This window comes from Delphinus delphis, chromosome 15 (assembly GCF_949987515.2).
Source record: "Delphinus delphis chromosome 15, mDelDel1.2, whole genome shotgun sequence".
NCBI classification, from domain to species: Eukaryota; Metazoa; Chordata; class Mammalia; order Artiodactyla; family Delphinidae; genus Delphinus; species Delphinus delphis.
In genome coordinates this window covers 84,498,717-84,516,100 of record NC_082697.1, presented here as the reverse complement: position 1 = coordinate 84,516,100, position 17,384 = coordinate 84,498,717, and the positions used below count along the sequence as shown (strand labels likewise).

Here is a 17,384-nt window from a genome sequence, read left to right as displayed (position 1 = left end):
GTCCCACATGGTACAGAAACCACAGATCACTAACAAACACACACATGCGGTCAGTCACAAAGGAAGCAGTGTCGACCTCCCCGAGGTGGCAGCTGCCACTGGGGAAATGGGTTTGGTCAGTGACATTTTTTTAGACCTTCTCCTGCTCCTAAGTTGAAGACGGTAAGGCTGGGGCTCTGGGGCTCCTGCTGGGTGGGCTGGAGGTGCTGTCACCTTTGCAGACCTGCAGCCTCCTACGAGCAGGGGGAAGGGCAGGGCACCCAGCAAAGTGTTCCCAGTGACCACCATACCTGCCGCCAGAAGCCTTACTGGGAGCAAGTCCGGGTGCGCTTTGCTCTTACACCAAGTGGGGGAGACACCCCCTCCTCTCAAGCGCTTTCTACCACTGTTCCGTTCAAGTCAGGCCCCGGCCCGCTTGTAAACCAAACCCCAAGGCTGCGCCCCAGCTCCCCGGGCGCCTGGCGGGGCTCGGCCACCAGGTGGTGCTGCTGCTTCGAAAGTCCCAGCCCACCCGCTCCACCGCGCCCAACATCCAGGCCTACTCCTGGCCACGCCCCCAGGCTCCCGCCCTGCCCCTCGCGGGCTCCGCCACGCCCCAACTCCGGCCACGCTCCTGGCCACGCCCCCAGGCTCCGGCCAGCTCCTGCCTCCGCCCCCGGCCGGTTTTGCCCCCCCAGACTCCCTAAGAAACATCCGCCGCCAAGGAAGCTGATGGGGGCCGGGCGGGTGCCGCAGGGGCGGACGCCTCTGGCTGGCGTCCCGGCCCCAGGATGCTTTCCGAGAAGCAACAGGTGGTGCGCGGAGCAGAGCCGTGGGGCACTGGTGCGGGGCGTGCCAAAGGACACCTGACCCTCCCAGGATGGGACCAACCCAGACCTGCGAGCCCCGGCGACACCCTTTGCCCGCCCGGGCTGCCCGGCCCGGCCCACCCGGCCCTGCCTGGCCCTCCGGACTTGGGTCCAGGGAGGCCAGGGTTGAGGATGTGACACCTAGAGAAAATGCTTTTTTTCAATTTGCCAAGATGCCAATTAATGCTCGGCTTTCAGTTTTTTCACGTCGTTCGTTCAGATGTTGCAAGTTTGGGTCTCAAACGTGCCTACGAACCAGTTTCAGAATACGGATTTTGAGGGGACTTTTTTCCCTGCTTCACACGGAGCCAAGGCCGCTCTAGAAACGTTCCCTTACCATTGTCTTTGCAGGGTAGACTTCTGTGGTGGCTGGGAGTCCAGTCCAACGACGCGAGTACAAATCCGGCGGGGCTGGGCTGTCCCAGGCGTGTCAGCCGCAGCGGCAGAGCCGCCGGGGGCCTCGGAGGCCGTGAGGACACGGGCTGGGCTGCGGCCCGGAGGATGGCGCGCGAGCAGGGCGCACTCACCTGGGCCGGGCGCCCACTGCAGCCGCGCCGAGGGCGGACCAGGGTGGCTGCTTCCAGAGGTCGGGTTCTGTCGGGTTGTCCTCACAGCACTTACAGCTCTGGCCCACTGATGTAGAAAATGACAGTCCCATCGTGCTCCACTTTCCTCGTCTGCAAATGGGGATAATCACAGTGCTGACCTCAAAGAACATCCCGGGAATGAAGTGTGTCCTTCCCTGCAGAGGGATCCGAGGGCTCTCAGCACCCGCTCCCTGCCAGCGAGAAGCGCAGCTCGGAGGTCTTCCCCCTTCCCTGGGGCCCCAGCCCTCCCAGGGGCCCCAGCCCTTCCCTGCCCGAACTCTGCAGTATGCAAGGGGTTCCCCCCCTACCCCATGCAGCTCCACGGGGGGCGGGGTGGGGTGGTGCTCGGCAGGCCTTGGGTCAGCCGCCAGCCTCCCTGAACTTGTGCCCTTGTTTCCGTTTAGGGCTTTCAGAATTTTGGGGGGTTCAATTGCCCATTTTAACTGACTTTTTAAAGTACATTTCATGCAGCGTTTTGGGAACTGCTTCAGGTCAGGTGGAATCCGGACACCTGGTACTGAGCACCCGCAGGCCCGGGCCCCCACCTGCACTCTCTTCTGCGCCCACAGCTGCCCGAGGCCCAGTGCCTGGGACACACCTTCCGGCCGCTGGTCCCTCCACGAGACCCCTTTCCACGTAAGGGGTGTGTCTGCAGCTGCCTGGCCGGGACCCTCTCGTCCCCAGAGTCTCTGTTCCTGTCGAAGAGGAGGACCCCAGCCCAGAGCCCAGGGAGGGGCACGCTGCCGAACCTGCCGAAGACACCCAGCCGGGAGGTGCCCGCGCCCGCTGCCACTGTGACACCAACACGGCCCTGCACGTGGTCAGCGGCCGGTGCAGGAGGCGGGCCCCTCCACCAGGGTGAAGCAACGGCCACCAGGTGGACACCAGCCGGGCCGCAGACTGAGAGCCTGGCACCGGCCAGCCTGGTATTAGGGCCCAGCCATGGCTTTAGCGACCAGAGAGGACATCAGGAGGGGTGTGAGTCTGAGGGAGGAAGCCTGGATACCCACAGTGGATCAAGACTCTCACTTTGTAACCTTCTGGGGGGTCCAGACCCCTTCTTTGGGACCGTGCTGAGTGTGGCATCACCGAGGGTGCAGCCCCCTCTGATGGGGGTGGCTCTGGCCCTTTCCCTTGGCGGCCGGGGGCTGTCTGCACCTCCCCCGCTGCTCCTTGTTTGCGGGCAGGGTGGAGGGCAGGCGAGGAGCGAGTTAGAGCCATCCCGGCACCCCAGCAAGCCCCGTGTCCCCCCGGGGTCTCTCCCGCGCTGGCAGGGAGGGAGCAGTTCCTCGGAGGGCACCGCCCCACCTCCAGCAACCCTTCTAGGGGGCCAGCACGGTGCCCACCCAGACTCCACGCCCCGCCACCCTCTACAATACGAAAGATAGTTTATTGAATCTATACTTTAACACTCAAATCTTCAAACACGAAGGCTCTGTGACAAGCATCACAACTTAGTGTTATGTGTCATACCAATAAAACAAAATGTACACTAGGGACTGCGGCTAGCGTCCTGTGGGTGACGCAGCCACACCGAACAGCCTGGCAGAAGGGGCCGTAACCTGGGAGCCGCAGGCGTAGGTGCTCGGGCCGCCCCTGCACGGTGCCTAGGGAAGGGGCGTGCGGAAGCGGATCTTCTTGGCCGTTTCCACGTCTGACTTGGCAACCAGAAACCGCACCTTCTTTCCCCCGTGTCGGATCAGATCCACGGCTCTGAAAGCAGAGAAGGGGTGGGGACGGTGTAGAAGAGCCCTCCGGGTGAGGACTCAGTGCCGGTCCGGCGGGCAGAGCCTCCTGGAGGCGCTGGGGGGCGACCCAACCCCCCACCCCCCAGCTGTCACCCCAAGTGGACAGTTACAGTCAGCAACCCTGAGCCCCCCGTGCTGTGACAGAGCTTCGGGATCACGGAGCCCGCCCCACCCCAAGGTGCCTGAGCCCCTGCGGGGACCGGTGTGTCATCGGAGGGCCAGTGCGGGGGAAGGGCGGGGGGTGGCCCTTGGGAGCCGGGCCCGACGGCTGTGCCTCCATTTACTCAGCTCCGACGTCCCAAGGGTGGGCGTGGCCTCCCACAGGCGGGGGGCGGGGCGAGGCGCGGTACCTCAGGTAGCTGACGCCCACCAGGCTGCTGCCGTTCACCTCCAGGATGCGGTCTCCCAGCGACAGCCGCCCGTCGGACGCTGCGGGGCTGCCCGGGAGCAGGGTCTGGATGTAGAGCCCTGGGGCGCCCAGGGGTGTGTGCTGGGGGAGAAGCGGAAGCCTCAGAGCTCCGTGGGCCCCTCGCACACAGGGGTCTCCAGGCAGGGCCACCTCCGCCCCTCCCCCGGTGGGGCTCCCTGTATGGTCATCAGTGTGTCTTCAAGGACAGCGCTGGACACCATCAGAGTTCCCGCAGGCCCAGGACAGACGCCATGAGGCCTGAGGGTGCAGGCGGCGGAAGCAGCTGCTGAGACGCCCCCACCAGCCCCTGGTCCCCAGGGCCATGGGCCTCTGCCCACCGCCTGCCTGTGACCACCCCAGCTGTGGGCCTGTCTCTGGGAAAGAAGAGGAGCCTGGGGGCCTGCAGGAAGTGGCGGGGCAGCTCACTCACCATCCCGTCGACCAGGCCCATACCCAGCCCGGAGGGGCCTCGCTCTAGCTCCACCACGAACATGTAGCAGAAGTCGTCCGTGCTGGAGCTGTGGCTGGAGGGGGCTGGAGGGGGCTCGGCCGCCGGGGCCGCACAGTCTCCTGGGCGGGCGAGAAAAATGCAGCGAGGTTAGGTAAGGTCAGTGGCCGGCGGCTCAGTCCTCCGTCCAGACTCTGCCCCGGGGGCCTGCGCCTGCCCAGGAGTCTGGACCCAGGGACATCCTGGCTTAGCTACTCCAAAGAGACACGTGCTCACAGAGGTCCAGAAAGATGCCCGTCTGGCCAGAAGGGAAAAGCCAGACCTGGACCACCATCAGGGTGACGGGGGTCAGGCCACCCTGTGCTGCCCCGGGACACCGGCCCCTCTCAGAGGCCGGGTGCTTCCGGAAGGTTGAGAAGGGGGCTCTGCTTTCCCTCCCCTGCCCTCCCCCACCGCACTTCTCAGTGGTGACCCCACGTCTGTCCCTCCGGAGCTGGGGCTCTTTTCAGCTGGGCCTTGCTGCTCCCCACGCTGAGGGTCCTGCGCCCTCTCTCTCCCCACGAGGTCAGTTGTGGAGCCCTGCCGGGGCACCGCCCAGGTCGCTGAGAGGTGTCCTGCCTCAGGCCCAGCTCGGTTCCAGTGACCCCTGCCCTCAGGGCACCCTCTAAGCTTGGCGCCAGCACTGAGGACTCACCACGGGCCGGGCGGGGCTGGGGGATGCTTGCCCTTCGTTGCCCTCCAGCCCGGCCAGCCCAGTGTCCACACGCCCAGGGCTCCAGCTCCCCCGCACCGCCCCCCCACCGATCCCGCTGGCCTCGCATCGGCTCTGGGGCTCAACACACGTCATGGGGCCATCCTTCCTCCCCCCCGGGCAGAGTGACTCCCCGAGTCCCCAGCTGCCCGGGCCTGAGCCACGCGGTGCCCTCCCCAGCTGCCCCAGGAGCCTGTCCTGTGTCCAGGGCAACAGGCGTTCGTGGGCAACTCTGACAGCCCGGGCCAGACGCGACACCAGGGCCCCGCAGGGGAAGGACCCCAAGGCAGTTGCCCAGGAGCCAGCAGGGCCAGGACTGGGGTGCGGGCCTGGCTCGGGGCTCACCTTGTGGGGCTGCGCACCCCGGGCCGCTCGGCCCGTTCCTCCTCCCTTCCAGAAGCACTTCCCCACAGGCACTGCTGGCTTCTGGCCAGTCGGGGACAGCGGGTTCCAGGCTGAGTGGGGTGCCGGGAGGCGTGAGCAGGCACGAGGGGTCCCCGTGTGGGTCCCCGGCCTGGGCCCCCCCACGGCTCACGCGGCCTGGCGGCCTTCCCAGAGGGCCCTGTGCCTGGGGGTCCCCCGCGGAAGGAGGCGTGCGCTCCAAGCCGGCCTCACGGGCTCCCCTGCCAGGGTCCCTGGAAGCCAGGGGGCGGCTCTGGTCCTCAGGGTGGCCCTCGGCGCTGGTGTGTTGCGGGCCCTGGGGGAGGGGGAAAGAACTCAGCACCAGGAAGCCCGATGTGCTGGGAGGACAGAGGGGCCCCCCAAGCCTCCGCGGCCTCGGGAGCCCCCCGCTCCTGCGTCCACCCCGGTACCTGGAGACACTCTGGCCGCGCGGGCCTGGGCTTGCTCCGCAGGTTCCACAGGAACTGGCGGATGTAGAGGAGGTGCTGGTGGAGGCTGTCGTCCAGGCAGTCGGCCTCCAGATCCACCTGGAAGCCCTCGCTCGGCAAAACGATGGGTGGGGGGTTTTCATAGGACTCCAGGACGTCCTCTGCAGGGGCGAGGGCGGCGTGACCCCCCGGCCAGGAGGCAGCTGCCCGGCCACCCCCGCCTGACGCCATGGGACCCCGGGGACACGGGAGGGGCCGCACAAGCCCATACGGCGCTCTCACGCCTCCTGAGTCCCAGCGAGCACCCAGGATGAAGCCCCGGCGCCACCATTCGGCACTTGGGCCCCACGCCACGACCCCTGCCTGCGGCCCCTGGCTCCCCCGGGCCCACCGCACACCCCAGCCTGGAGCCCAGCTCACCCGGCCCAGACACCAGCACCCCAGGCCGCCACCTGCTCCTGCCGGGCCCCCGCGGCCACGCCGCCTGCACCGCGCACGTGTCACGGGGCTGAGCACAGCCTGCCTAAGTGCTGGCCTCCGCACGAGGACACACGCGCCTTCCAGACGGAGGGAAGACGGCAGCCCCTGCCTTGCTCCCGGTGCCCAGCACAGAGCCCCCTCCCTCCCTCCGCGGAAGGCCTTGGACGTGAACCAGTAAACGGGGCGGGGGACGGCGCCCAGGGCCCAAGCCCCAGGTGACCAGGTGTCGGAAGCCCTACTTCTATCTGGATCTTCCCCCGTCCTTTACTTTCCGTTTTTGCTTGTGTTATAGTGTACATACTGCTAATGAGGAGGTACAAAACTCATAAAAATATACACACACGTATGTACGTCTGTCTCCACACGTAATACACCCAGGGCAAGACGGCTCAGCACCGTTTCCCGACAGGTTGTGCCGTGGCAGCCGGTGTGGAGACCCTGCTCTCCTCCTGGTGGCCGTGCACCCAGCGAGGCCCCATGAGGGGCAGCGGGGACCTCTGATCTGAGCCGAGAGCCTGGGGGCAAAGGCGAGCCTCCGCCCTGGGCCGTCTTCCTCCTCGGGTGTCCTGCCCTGTCCCCCCACCTGGGGACCCAGGGACCTGGGGGTCAAGGAGCCCCCGGGCCACACCCGAGTTCTGAGCTCCAGCCGGAGGAGAGGCCTCACCTGACTTGAAGGCTGCGGGGCTGTCCTGGGCACCCGGCTCCCAGGCGCTCATGGGGCCCATGGCCGAGGCCAGCTGGTACTGGGTCAGCAGGCGGTGCAGCTGCGCGGGGCTCAGGGCAGGGAACGCGGCCCGCAGGTTGGCCCAGCTCATCTGCTGACGAGAAGGAGCTCCTGGTCAACGGCCGGGGACCCAGCCCGCCCCCCAGGGAGGGCCTGCCTTCTGGGAGCTCCGGCGGCAGGGCCCAGGGCTCCCTGCGCCAGCACCCGCTCCGCCCTGGGGCGTCCGTGCGGGACAGCGAGGTCAGCGAGGCCGAGGTCAAGGCCGGTGCAGAGGGCAGCTCACCCCATGCCTGTGGGCGTCCAGGGCGAGAGCCGGGTCAGGTGGCGGGTGGGGGGGGGGGGGGGCGTTCCCCGGAGAGGCCAGCAGGCACCGCGCCGAGTGCCCTGCCCACCGAACAAGCCCTGTCACACCACCTCGGGGGGCTGAGAAATGGGGCGAGACCACTGGGAGGTTAGGGGGCCGTGAAATAGGACCCCCGCCTCGTACCGTGTGAAGGGAGTCAAGCAGGTCAGAGACCTGCACGAAGGCACGACGGTAGCATTAGGTGCCGCACGAGACTGCGGGGGCAGCCGGGGGCAGGGAAGGCGCCCTGGCAGAAGACAAACGGCAGGTCGCTGAGTTACCGTCTCCGTCCGTCTTGCTTCCTGGAACCCCGTCCTTCTGCTCTCGAGGAGCTTCCCAGGGAGGCCTGTGCTAGGGGGACGCTGGGGGCCTGGCGTGGGAGAGCGTCCTCAGGCCACTGTCCCCGCCATCAGGCATCAGGACTCCAGGCTCGAGCTGGCCTCGGAGGGAATATGGGAGGCAGCTCCTGCATTCGCTCCTGAGAAGTCGGAAACCATCCTGACCGCTGACCTCCAGACCCGAGCTGCTCTCCTTCTTCTCTGGAAGCTCAGTGGCGTCTCTGCAAGCCTGTGAGCGCGTCTTGGTGCAGGTCTGTTTCAGCCACTGTGCTTTTCACCCACCGGCTGCACCTGCAGTCCGGACACTCGGGTCGAGCGGGCTGGGCAACTGTCGGTTTGTCTTCACTCCCTGTCGGCCCTGCCGTCTCTGGCCTCACGCTGCTTGGATGCGGGGCCTCACTTGACCGGTCCCTTAGTTTCCTTCTTTCTTCCTTCTTCTCTGTTTCGCCCACGTTTGATTTTACTGCCCACATCAAGAGGCCTGGGCGGTGGTTGTCGAGTATCGACACTGAAGGGACAGACAACATCCTAAGCTACGTGGGGAAGCGGGGAGAGCGGCCTCTTCCTGACACCTCCACCCCAAACACATGACAGCACAGGACGGCCTCGTCTGCCCGGAGGTGGTTTTGACTTTCGTCCTAGAAGCCACGCTTCGCCACGCCTGTGCTTCTCCGAGGCTGGCGTCGGCGGGCGCCCCGACGGCGCTGAGCCGTCCCCCAGCAGGAGCGAGCGCCTCTTCCACCTTGCTGGCTCTGCTTCCGGGCGATCTCCCGGACTTTATCTTCCAGCTCTGCTACTGAACTCTGCATCTCTGCTGTCGTAGTTGTAACTTCCAAGAATTCTTTTTGTTCTCTTATTTATAGCATCCTGTTATGTAATGGTTACTGTATCTTCCCTTATCTTTAAGACGATACAAATGTGTTTTTGTTTTTTTTTTTCCTCTGTACGCGGGCCTCTCCTCACAGGCTCCGGACGCGCAGGCTCAGCGGCCATGGCTCACGGGCCCAGCTGCTCCGCGGCATGTGGGATCTTCCCGGACCGGGGCACGAACCCGCGTCCCCTGCATCGGCAGGCGGACTCTCAACCGCTGCGCCACCAGGGAAGCCCTACAAATGGTTTTTCAAGTAAGTTTCTCCTCCCTGAACAGTCCGTTTTGAGGGTGGCAAACTACGGCCTGAGGCCTCTTTGCCTCACTCCCTGCCTCTCTCTCCCTCTCCTGGCTGGTTGGCTGTGGAGGCCCAGTGTCAGCATCCTCCGTCCTGCCCTGGGCTGTCGCTGACCGCCAGCCCTGCCAAGTTGGCCGCCCCCTGCTTGGAGGGCGCAGGCCCGGGCCTGGTGGGCGAGAGTGCGGGGCTCCAGCAATGGGGGCTCTGCCACCGGGGTGCTCCCTCCTTCAGGGTGAGATCCTGTGTCCCAACCTGGAGACCCTCGGTCTTAAATGCTCTAGAAATAGACCCCAGTCTTCTGCCAGAGGACGGAGCGGGCAGCTCCCAGCTGTGCAGGGAGAGGCGCAGCTGAGCAGCTAGTGCACCGCTGCTCCTTCCTTGCCGTGCATTTTGTACTGAAGTACAAACACCACAGAAACCACAGAAAACCACGCAAACCTGAAGCACCCAGCTTGGTAACTCAGCGGTCCCCAATGCGTTTGGCACCAGGGACCGGTTTCGTGGAAGACAATTTTTCCACGGACTGGGCGCCAGTGGGGGATGGTGTGGGGATGATTCAAGCGCATTACATCTATTGTGCACTTTATTTCTATTATCATTACACTGTAACGTGTAATGAAATAATTATACAACTCACCACAATGCAGACTCAGTGGGAGCCCTGAGCTAATTGTCACTTGCCGCTCAGGGATCGGGTTTTGATATGAGTCTGCAAGTAACTGACTTATTACGGTCTCCGGACAGTCAAACCTCTGTGCTAAGGATCTGCATTTGCGGCCCCGCCCCAGCGCCAGCGCCCCCACCTGGGATCACCAGGCATTAGATTCTCGTAAGGAGCGTGCCACCTAGATCCCTCGCACACGCGGTTCACAGCGGGGTTTGCGCTCCTGTGAGAATCTGACGCCGCCGCTGGTCCGACAGGAGGCGGAGCTCAGGCGGTGACGCGAGCCATGGGGAGCGGCCGTACATACACCTGGAGCTTCACCCGCTCGCCCGCCGCTCACCTCCTGCCGCGCGGCCCGGTTCCTATCAGGCCACGGACTGGTACTGGTCCGTGGCCTGGGGGTTGGGGACCCCTGTGGTAACTTCGCCAGGGCACACGCCTGTGTGCCAGGCCAGGGCAAGAGCAGTGTGCACAGCAGCGCCCCGGGGGGACCCCATCTCGTCTTCCCCTCTGCAGGCGGATGCGCTGCCCAAGTCTGAGCTCCACACAGTGGCTCGCGGCTGCCCGTGGTGGCCGTGGCTGTGGACGCCGTCACTGCCATGTGGGGCTTCCTGGCTGCGCTCACGTCGGCTGGGACTTCACGGGGGCGGACGGGGCAGCCGGTCCCCTACGCGGTTCAAACACGGAGCAGCTCCCCAGGGCGTGGGAAGCGGAGTCCATGGGGCCGCCCTGCAAACACGCTGGCCATCCCCTGGGTGGGTTCCATGTCGCTGCCCGGCAGGAAAGGGCCTGGGTAGCTTGGTCTCGCTGATTACCTGTGACGACCATGTCGCACAGCAGGTGAGGGAGGCAGGTGAGCTGGTGTCTGTTTCCTGCTGCTATTCTAACAAACGACCACGAAGGTGGCAGTGAGATCACCGTGAGCGCAGTCTTACAGTTCTGGGGGTCGGACGTCCAGCACAGGTCGCACAGGCTAGAATCCAGAGTTGCAGGGCTGTGCTCCTTCTGGCGGCCCCAGGGCAGGATCCGTTTGCCTGTGGTTGTAGGACTGAGGTCCCGTTCCTGTGCTGGCCTCCAGCCGAGGGCCATTCCCAGCTCCTGGAGGCTGCTGTACCCCTTGCCCCGTGGCCCCGTCCTCCACCTTCAGAGCCAGCCCTTTCCTGTCTCTCTGACCCACTCTTCTGCTTCCCTCTTTCTTCTTTTGTTCAAGTATAGTTGACTTGCAGCGTTCTGTTAGTTACTGGTCTACGGCAAAGTGATTATATATATATACGATCCTGCTTCGGATTCCTTTCCATTATGGTTTATCACGGGATATTGAATATAGTTCCCTGTGCTGTACAGTAGGACCTTGCTGTTCACCTGTTTTATGTGTAGTAGTTTGTATCTGTTAATCCCAAATTCCTAATTTATCTCTCCCCCCGCCCGCTTTCCCCTCTGGTAACCATAAGTTTGTTTTCTATGCCTGTGAGTCTGTTTCTGTTTTGTAAATAAATTCATTTGTATCATATTTTTAGATTCCACACAGAAGTCATAATCATATGGTATTTGTCTTTCTCCTTCTCTGTCTGACTTACTTCGCTTAGTATGACAATCTCTAGGTCCATCCGTGTTGCTGCAAATGGCATTATTTCATTCTTTTTTATGTCTGAGTAGTACTCCATCCATACGTGTACCGCATCTCCTTAAGCCAGTTGTCTGTTGATGGACATTTAGGTGGCTTCCGTGTCTTGGCTATTGAAAATAGTGCTGCTATGAACACTGTGGCGCATATGTCTTTTCAAATTAGAGTTTTCTCTGGATATGTGCCCAGGAGTGGGACTGCTGGGTCATATGGTAGCTCTATCTTTAGTTTTCTGAGGAACCTCCATACCGTTCTCCATAGTGGCTGCACAGTTTACATCCCCACCAACAGGGCAAGAGGCTCCCTTCTGTCCACGCCCTCTCCAGCATTTGTTATTTGTAGGCTTTTGAATGATGGCCATTCCAACCGCTGTGGGGTGATAGCTCACTGTAGTTTCAACTTGCATTTCTCTGATAACCAGCAATGCTGAGCGTCTTTTCATGTGCCTTTTGGTCATCTGTATATCTTCTTTGGAGAAATGTCTGTTTAGGTCTTTTGCCCATTTTTTTATTGTGTTGTTTTTTGATATCGAGCTGTATGAGTTGTTTGTAGATTTTGGAAATTAAGCCCTTGTTGGTCTCATCGTTTGCAAATATTTTCCCAGTTTTAAGGACTCGTGTGCTTAGACGGGGCCACCAGGTGCCCCGGGGTGACCTCCCCACATCAGCAGGGCCCCCTGTGGCCACAGCTGCAGGTCAGAGACTAGACACAGACATCCTGGGGCCGTTATCCCGCCTGCAGGTGGGAACAGCTGTGGGCTAAGCCACTGCAAGCCCACTGAGCCCCTCCTGGTCTGCAAGCTGCTGACCCCAGGGCGACCGTGCAGCGTGCCGCCCCATCCTCGCTGCGCCCGCTGCCCCCCACCCTCCGTACCCCTCCCACCTGCACGAGCTGGGCACTGGGCGTGGCCAGCAGGCTGAGTGTGCAGGAAAGCTTCTGGAAGAAGCGCTCTCCAGCCTCGCCAAAGCCGGCATTCCGTGTCCACTCCAGGAGCTGCTGCAGGCGGGCACAGGCCTGGACGCCTCTGGGCCAGTGGAAGCAACTCAGAGAGGGCCCTGGGAATGGAGGGAGGGAACGAGGGTGATGCTGGGCAGCCCCCGCAGGGCAGGCATGCTGCCCGCCACCCCCCACCCCGAGGGAGCCAGGCCCGGCTGGGCCCTAGCCCTGTCCTCCTCCCGCGCCCCCCCCACCAGGCCTCTGGACAGACGGAAGACCTTACGTCAGTTTCTAAGACAACTACCTGCTTCCAGACCCCTCTCTGGGCATGGGTGGGTGGGTATGGAGGTGGGAGGCGAAGGTGGCAGGGCAGGGAGGGGCGGTGACAGCCACGCGACCCCAAGTGCAGAGGGCCGTGGTCCAGGCTTCGCACGTGCTGTGGGCTGGCCCCGCTCTCCCTGCCCCGCACCCCAGCACTGCCTCGGCCCTGAGCGCTGGGCAGGGCGATGGAGGAGATCTGGGTGGCAGTGAGGCAGGGTCAAAGGCCACGTCACTTCCCTGAGCCTGCTGCCTCCTTGCTCACAGGGGCCCCAGGCCACGCGGGGATAAAATAAACCAGGAAAGGCCGGCAGGGCCCTGTGCAGACACAGATGGGCGGCTCCCGCTCCCACAGGGACAGGCTCTGCAGCACGTCCTCCCCCCGCGGCACCCGCCCAGACCCCATGGAGCGGGACAGCTCAGCCCGCTGGTCTCCGGAAGGACACGCTCAGTGGCCCTGCGGGCTGTCCGCCCCGGACCCTCACCCTTGTCCAGGAGCTGGTTGAAGAGCAGCGTGCCGGAGAAGAAGAAGAGGTAGGCCAGCACCTGGGCGGCGATCTCGGGGTGCACCTGCAGCGGCCGCAGGAGGTCCAGGGTGGCCTGGTAGATGGACACGACGCGGTGCAGCTCCTCGGGCAGCTGAGGGGCCGAGCACCAGCTCTCGCGGCACTCCAGCTGGAAGGGGGGGCACTCCAGCAGGGCCGGGAGGCACACGTACAGGGACTGGGGGCGAGAGGAAAACACCGGCTGCTGTGGGCGGGGGCCCCGGGCCCGACCCATCCCGCTCACGCCTCGGCCAGACCACGTGTGTCAGCGACCCACGTGTGAGCGCCGGGCTCAGCCAGTGGGAGCCGCGGCGGGGAGGGGGGTCGGTAAAGCTCCCAGCGAAGGCGCAGATGACACGGGCTGCAGGGGCTCCGGCAAAGGGGCCGGACGGCACCCAGAGGACCCTGAGGGCAGGGGGCTTCGCCCTCTTCTTATTTTATCAGAAGGGTTTTACTGGACGGAGTGGGGGCGAGTGAGCCCCACTGACCCAAGGACACGGCAGAGCCCCGGGGTCCCCCGCTCGGCTCTGAGTCCCGAGACATGGCCGCACGGCTGCCCCCACCAGCGTTAGGGACGGCGCGGGCAGGGGAGCCGGGGCCACGGCAGCCGGAACCACCGCACAGCTGGCCCGCCGTCCGAGACGCCTCCCCAGAGCAGCCGGCCCCGTCTCTCTCGCTCGCTGGCCCCGCCTGGGGCAGAGGACTCGCTCGACGAGAGCAACAGCAGGTGAGGGGGCCGGGGCCCGAGGCCGGGGTCCGGGCGGGCAGAGGCAGCCGGGCCGGCATGCAGGTCCCCCGGGAGAACGCGCACGCAGAGGCCGTACCTTGGAGACGTAGTACACGCACTGCTGGAAGGCGTACAAGATGACCTCCTCCAGCACGGCCATGGCCTCCTCACTGGCCGTGAGCGTGCAGGAGAACAGGGACTCCTTCGAGCCTGCGGGGGAATGTGGCGCCGTCACTGCAGGGCCAGGGGAGGGGGGACTCGGGCAGGAACCTTCTGGAACTGCCGCGAGTTCAAACCCCCACCCGACGCCTCCTGAGGGCTCCGCCCAGCACCCTCCTCTTGGGTTGGGAAAACGTGACAAACCAAAGCCACGGGGCCCCCGGGACCCCAGGCCCCGAGCTTCCAAGCCCACGGGCACCAACTCGATACCAAGCGCAGCGGACGCTCGCGCGCTAGCAGCTTCCAGATACGGGTCGGGACCAAGTGCCCAGCGCTGGCAGATCCTGGCCCGCAGGTCACTTCTCACTAGGGATACAGGTCAAAGGACACCTGGCCAGAGGTCCTAAGGAGGCCGTCACGACACTTTCCCGAGAAGCCCAGATGGCCCTCGTGCCCCGTTCCCCCCCCACTAGCGCCCCCCAGGGAAGACACTGCCGTGTCGCAGGCACAGAGCGGAGACCCTGGGCGCTCAGCACCTCGGGGGACGGGCCTCCCAGGCTGGGCAGCGGCCGGGGGGCTGCAGCTGCGGCTGGGACTGGGGGGTGTGAGCCACGCCAGCTGACTCCCTCCCCTGGTTGGGGCTCCTGTACGGCCAAGAGGCCAGGCTGGCCACGGGGTCCCCAAGACCAGGGGCCCAACAGGGAGGGGCCGTCCCGAGGGGCCTTCCCGAAGTCGGGAGGCATGAGGTGCCTGGTGCCAGCGGCCCCAGTGGCACTTGGGGAGGGACCGGACGGGACGCCCGCCTCCATCCTCCGCTCGCTCAGCCCCTCGCTTCTCCTGACGAGGACGGAAGGCCGGCAGCAAGGCTTTCCTGCACTGCCCGTCCCGTGCGGCCTCTTGCTTAATGCACAGAGTGGGCCCCACGTCTGGGAACCTCCTTTCAGGGAGGGAGGGAGGCCGGGAATAGCCCTGAGCGCTAAGCTGGGCCTCCCAGGAGCACAGGGACAGGGCCGCCTGGCTACTGGGCCAACGGAAACGGTGTGCGCGTCCGTCAGAGACCCGCCCTGCAGACGCCAGCATGGCCCATCGAGGGCTCGGGGCTCCCTGACCCCCCCAGGGCTCACACCCCAGAACCCTCCCGACCAGGAAGCCGGAGGCCTGCGGGGCCTCCCCAGGGCCCTTCCCGGAGCCCGGCAGGGTCTGGCTGCTCCCTGCAGCCCCCCTGGGCTTTGGGGGAGAAGCCAATCGGGTGACTGTAGGGGCCGCAGGCTCTGACGGCGCCAGCTTGTCTGAGAAGGAGACCTACGCCCCTCATGTGGGCCCGGGGGCTCTGGAGAGAGGGAGGAGGGGACGGACAGAGGGAGGAGGCTGGGGTCCACAGAGCACAACCCCAGGCGGCTCCCAGCAGACGCCGCAGAAACACCCTGAAACCCTCCTAGCCGCGGCGCGGGCTCTGCTGGGGTTTCCGACTCAGCTGACGCCCGCACGCGCCTGTCAGAGGACCCGGGCCTCGTCCCCCCTCCCTCCCGAGGCCCCGGGGCTGAGGACCGCCCCCTGGGACCCCACAGTCCACAGGCGCTGAGGCAGAGCCTCAAAGCCTTACAGGAGAACTTTAAATGAATTAAATAAACGTCCCCCCGATGGGCTAATCTTTTATCTTCCCCTGTGAACGGGCTTCCTGGATAAGAGCTTCAGACAGAAAAGGTTGTTTGGGGAAGAAAAAGCTCTTTTTCCAGTTTTCAGGACATGACACATCTCTGTTTTTAGAATTCTTCCCACAGATATTTCCTGCTAAAGGTCAGGAGGCCAAACACGCCAACTCTGACCTTCCCTTCGCCCCCTGGTTGATCGTTTTTTCCTCTGAGCTCTCCGGAGCCTGCACTGCCCCGGACGTTGTTTCCGGGACGCTCAGGTCCTGCTGTGGTTTCCCCAGCCCTTGTGGTCCCCGGGGCGGGCAGAGGTGGGACCCCAGCCGTCCACGTGCTCACTCTCCCAACGTCGACTGGCCTACACGACATCTGGGCCTTGGACCAAGAATATCTTCCTAAGAACAGAGCCCCCAGCAGCTTTTTTCATGAAAATCAGCCTGACTCAGGGTCCCTGTGAAGGATACGCTAACCCCAGGCCTGCAGCCTCTCAACACAGCGTCTGAAATATGTCCAGACAAGGAGGGGCACCGGCGGGACTCGCCTGTGAGCACTGTGCCCGAAGTCGGGGTGACGGGGTGCCGTCTCCCGACCTGGCCTCCTGGCTTCCACACGGAAGGACCAGCCAGAGGCCGGGTGCTCGCCGGCCGACGCCACGTGCACAAGAGTCCCCTGCACTCAGAGCCCGCTGAGAGCTGCGGCCTCAGTCCTGGGGGGCTGGAGGCCACCCCCCCAAAAGAGCTCAGCAGGGTCTGGGGAGAGAGGTGACAGGAAGCCTCTGCAGACGCTGGATTCCAGCAGCACCAGGCCCGGGGTGGGCCCGGGCTGCTGCGCAGAGCGAGGCGCGCTGGCGACGGAGACTCGGGAGGTGTGGTCCTCGCGTCACGTTCGGGGCAAAGGTGGGTGACAGTCTGTGTCCAACCCAGGCCCGGTGGACAGACAGCAGCTGCCCCATCCTGGGGGTCTACTGGACGGTGTTCACAATGTCCGCCCAAGGGAGGGAGCGACAGGCCAGCGGGCCAGCAACGAATGACCGACCACTGGGGCACGGAGGAAACACTGCTTCTGCCACATATCCACGGAGGCCCTGGGAGCCCAAGACAGTCCCCACTGCCCCTTCCCTGCGAAGTCGGGGGCAGAAAAGACTCAGAAACCACAACTGACGAGAGGAAGGTAGGCGGACCCCATCTCCCCGGGCCTGGCCGGGACGCCCCAGGGCCTCGGCCCCGCCACCCCGTCTCCGAAGCCGGTGGCCAACTGAGCGCAGAGTGGGACAGCCCGCCCCTGGGCAGACCAGCCCCCTCGCCGGAGGCCGCCACGAGCCCCTCCCCTAGGAACCTAGCCGGTCGGCATCAGGGGAACCAGCAGGGCCCAGGGCCTCAGGCCGACTGTGAGCCTGTGTCCCGGGAGACACGGCCGCGCCCGTCCTGCCGAGTGGCCTCCCCACCGCTCCCCGAGGCAGGCAGGCCCCCGGCTCTGTCCTCGCAGGGCAGAGCGAGGCCGCACGGGACGAAACCGAGCCCCTGGTCCCCGGCTGCCACACCCGGTCCTGCTGCATGCAGCCCCGCTGCTCCGTCCCGGCTCAGTGCCAGGACGCGCTGCGGCCCCATCAGACACACGCCAGCTGACATCTCACACCCCCTCAGGGCCTGGCCGAACGCCACCTTCTCCACGAAGCCCTCCTAGACCGCCCCAGTCAGAGTCACTCTCTCACTGAGCGTTTTCACCGCTTTACGCTGCGTTGCATCAGCTCTAGGAGGCACGTTTTCCTACGTTTTAGTCTCTGAAGTCAACACGGGTCGCACAGTCTCGTAACTCTCACGAGCAACGCGCCTCCTTTCTGAGACTGCGGTGCGTTCTGGAGGAGCTGGTGACCAAGGGCTGACAGAATGCAGTGAGTGACCTGTGTCTCCCGGGCCTCCCCCAATGGGGCTGCGTGAAATGACGGGGACAGAGAACGCCGACGCGTCACAGACGAGAGGCACCGGGTTATAGCCCGACCGGCAGGTCACCTCCCTCTTTGGGGACGCCCCCGACACACACCCGTCTCTGCTCTGGGGGCCACCTCTCCCCTGCTCACCACCTGGGAGCAG

The 17,384-nt window shown here is 64.6% G+C and overlaps 1 protein-coding gene across 1 annotated transcript in view; it reads right to left on the bottom strand.

The window, feature by feature from the left end:
• Positions 1-2,806: 2,806 nt before the first annotated feature.
• Positions 2,807-17,384, bottom strand: part of RADIL (Rap associating with DIL domain) — a 61,258-nt gene continuing 46,680 nt past the window's right edge. Inside the window, exons 7-15 of the mRNA XM_060033211.1 lie at positions 13,584-13,696; positions 12,700-12,937; positions 11,843-12,015; positions 6,766-6,916; positions 5,604-5,782; positions 5,137-5,488; positions 4,023-4,162; positions 3,534-3,673; positions 2,807-3,148 (exon numbers count right to left, since the gene is read on the bottom strand). Of these exons, the coding sequence (XP_059889194.1) occupies positions 3,043-3,148; positions 3,534-3,673; positions 4,023-4,162; positions 5,137-5,488; positions 5,604-5,782; positions 6,766-6,916; positions 11,843-12,015; positions 12,700-12,937; positions 13,584-13,696 (1,592 nt within the window). The 3' untranslated portion in view covers positions 2,807-3,042. The remainder of the gene's footprint in view (positions 3,149-3,533; positions 3,674-4,022; positions 4,163-5,136; positions 5,489-5,603; positions 5,783-6,765; positions 6,917-11,842; positions 12,016-12,699; positions 12,938-13,583; positions 13,697-17,384) is intronic.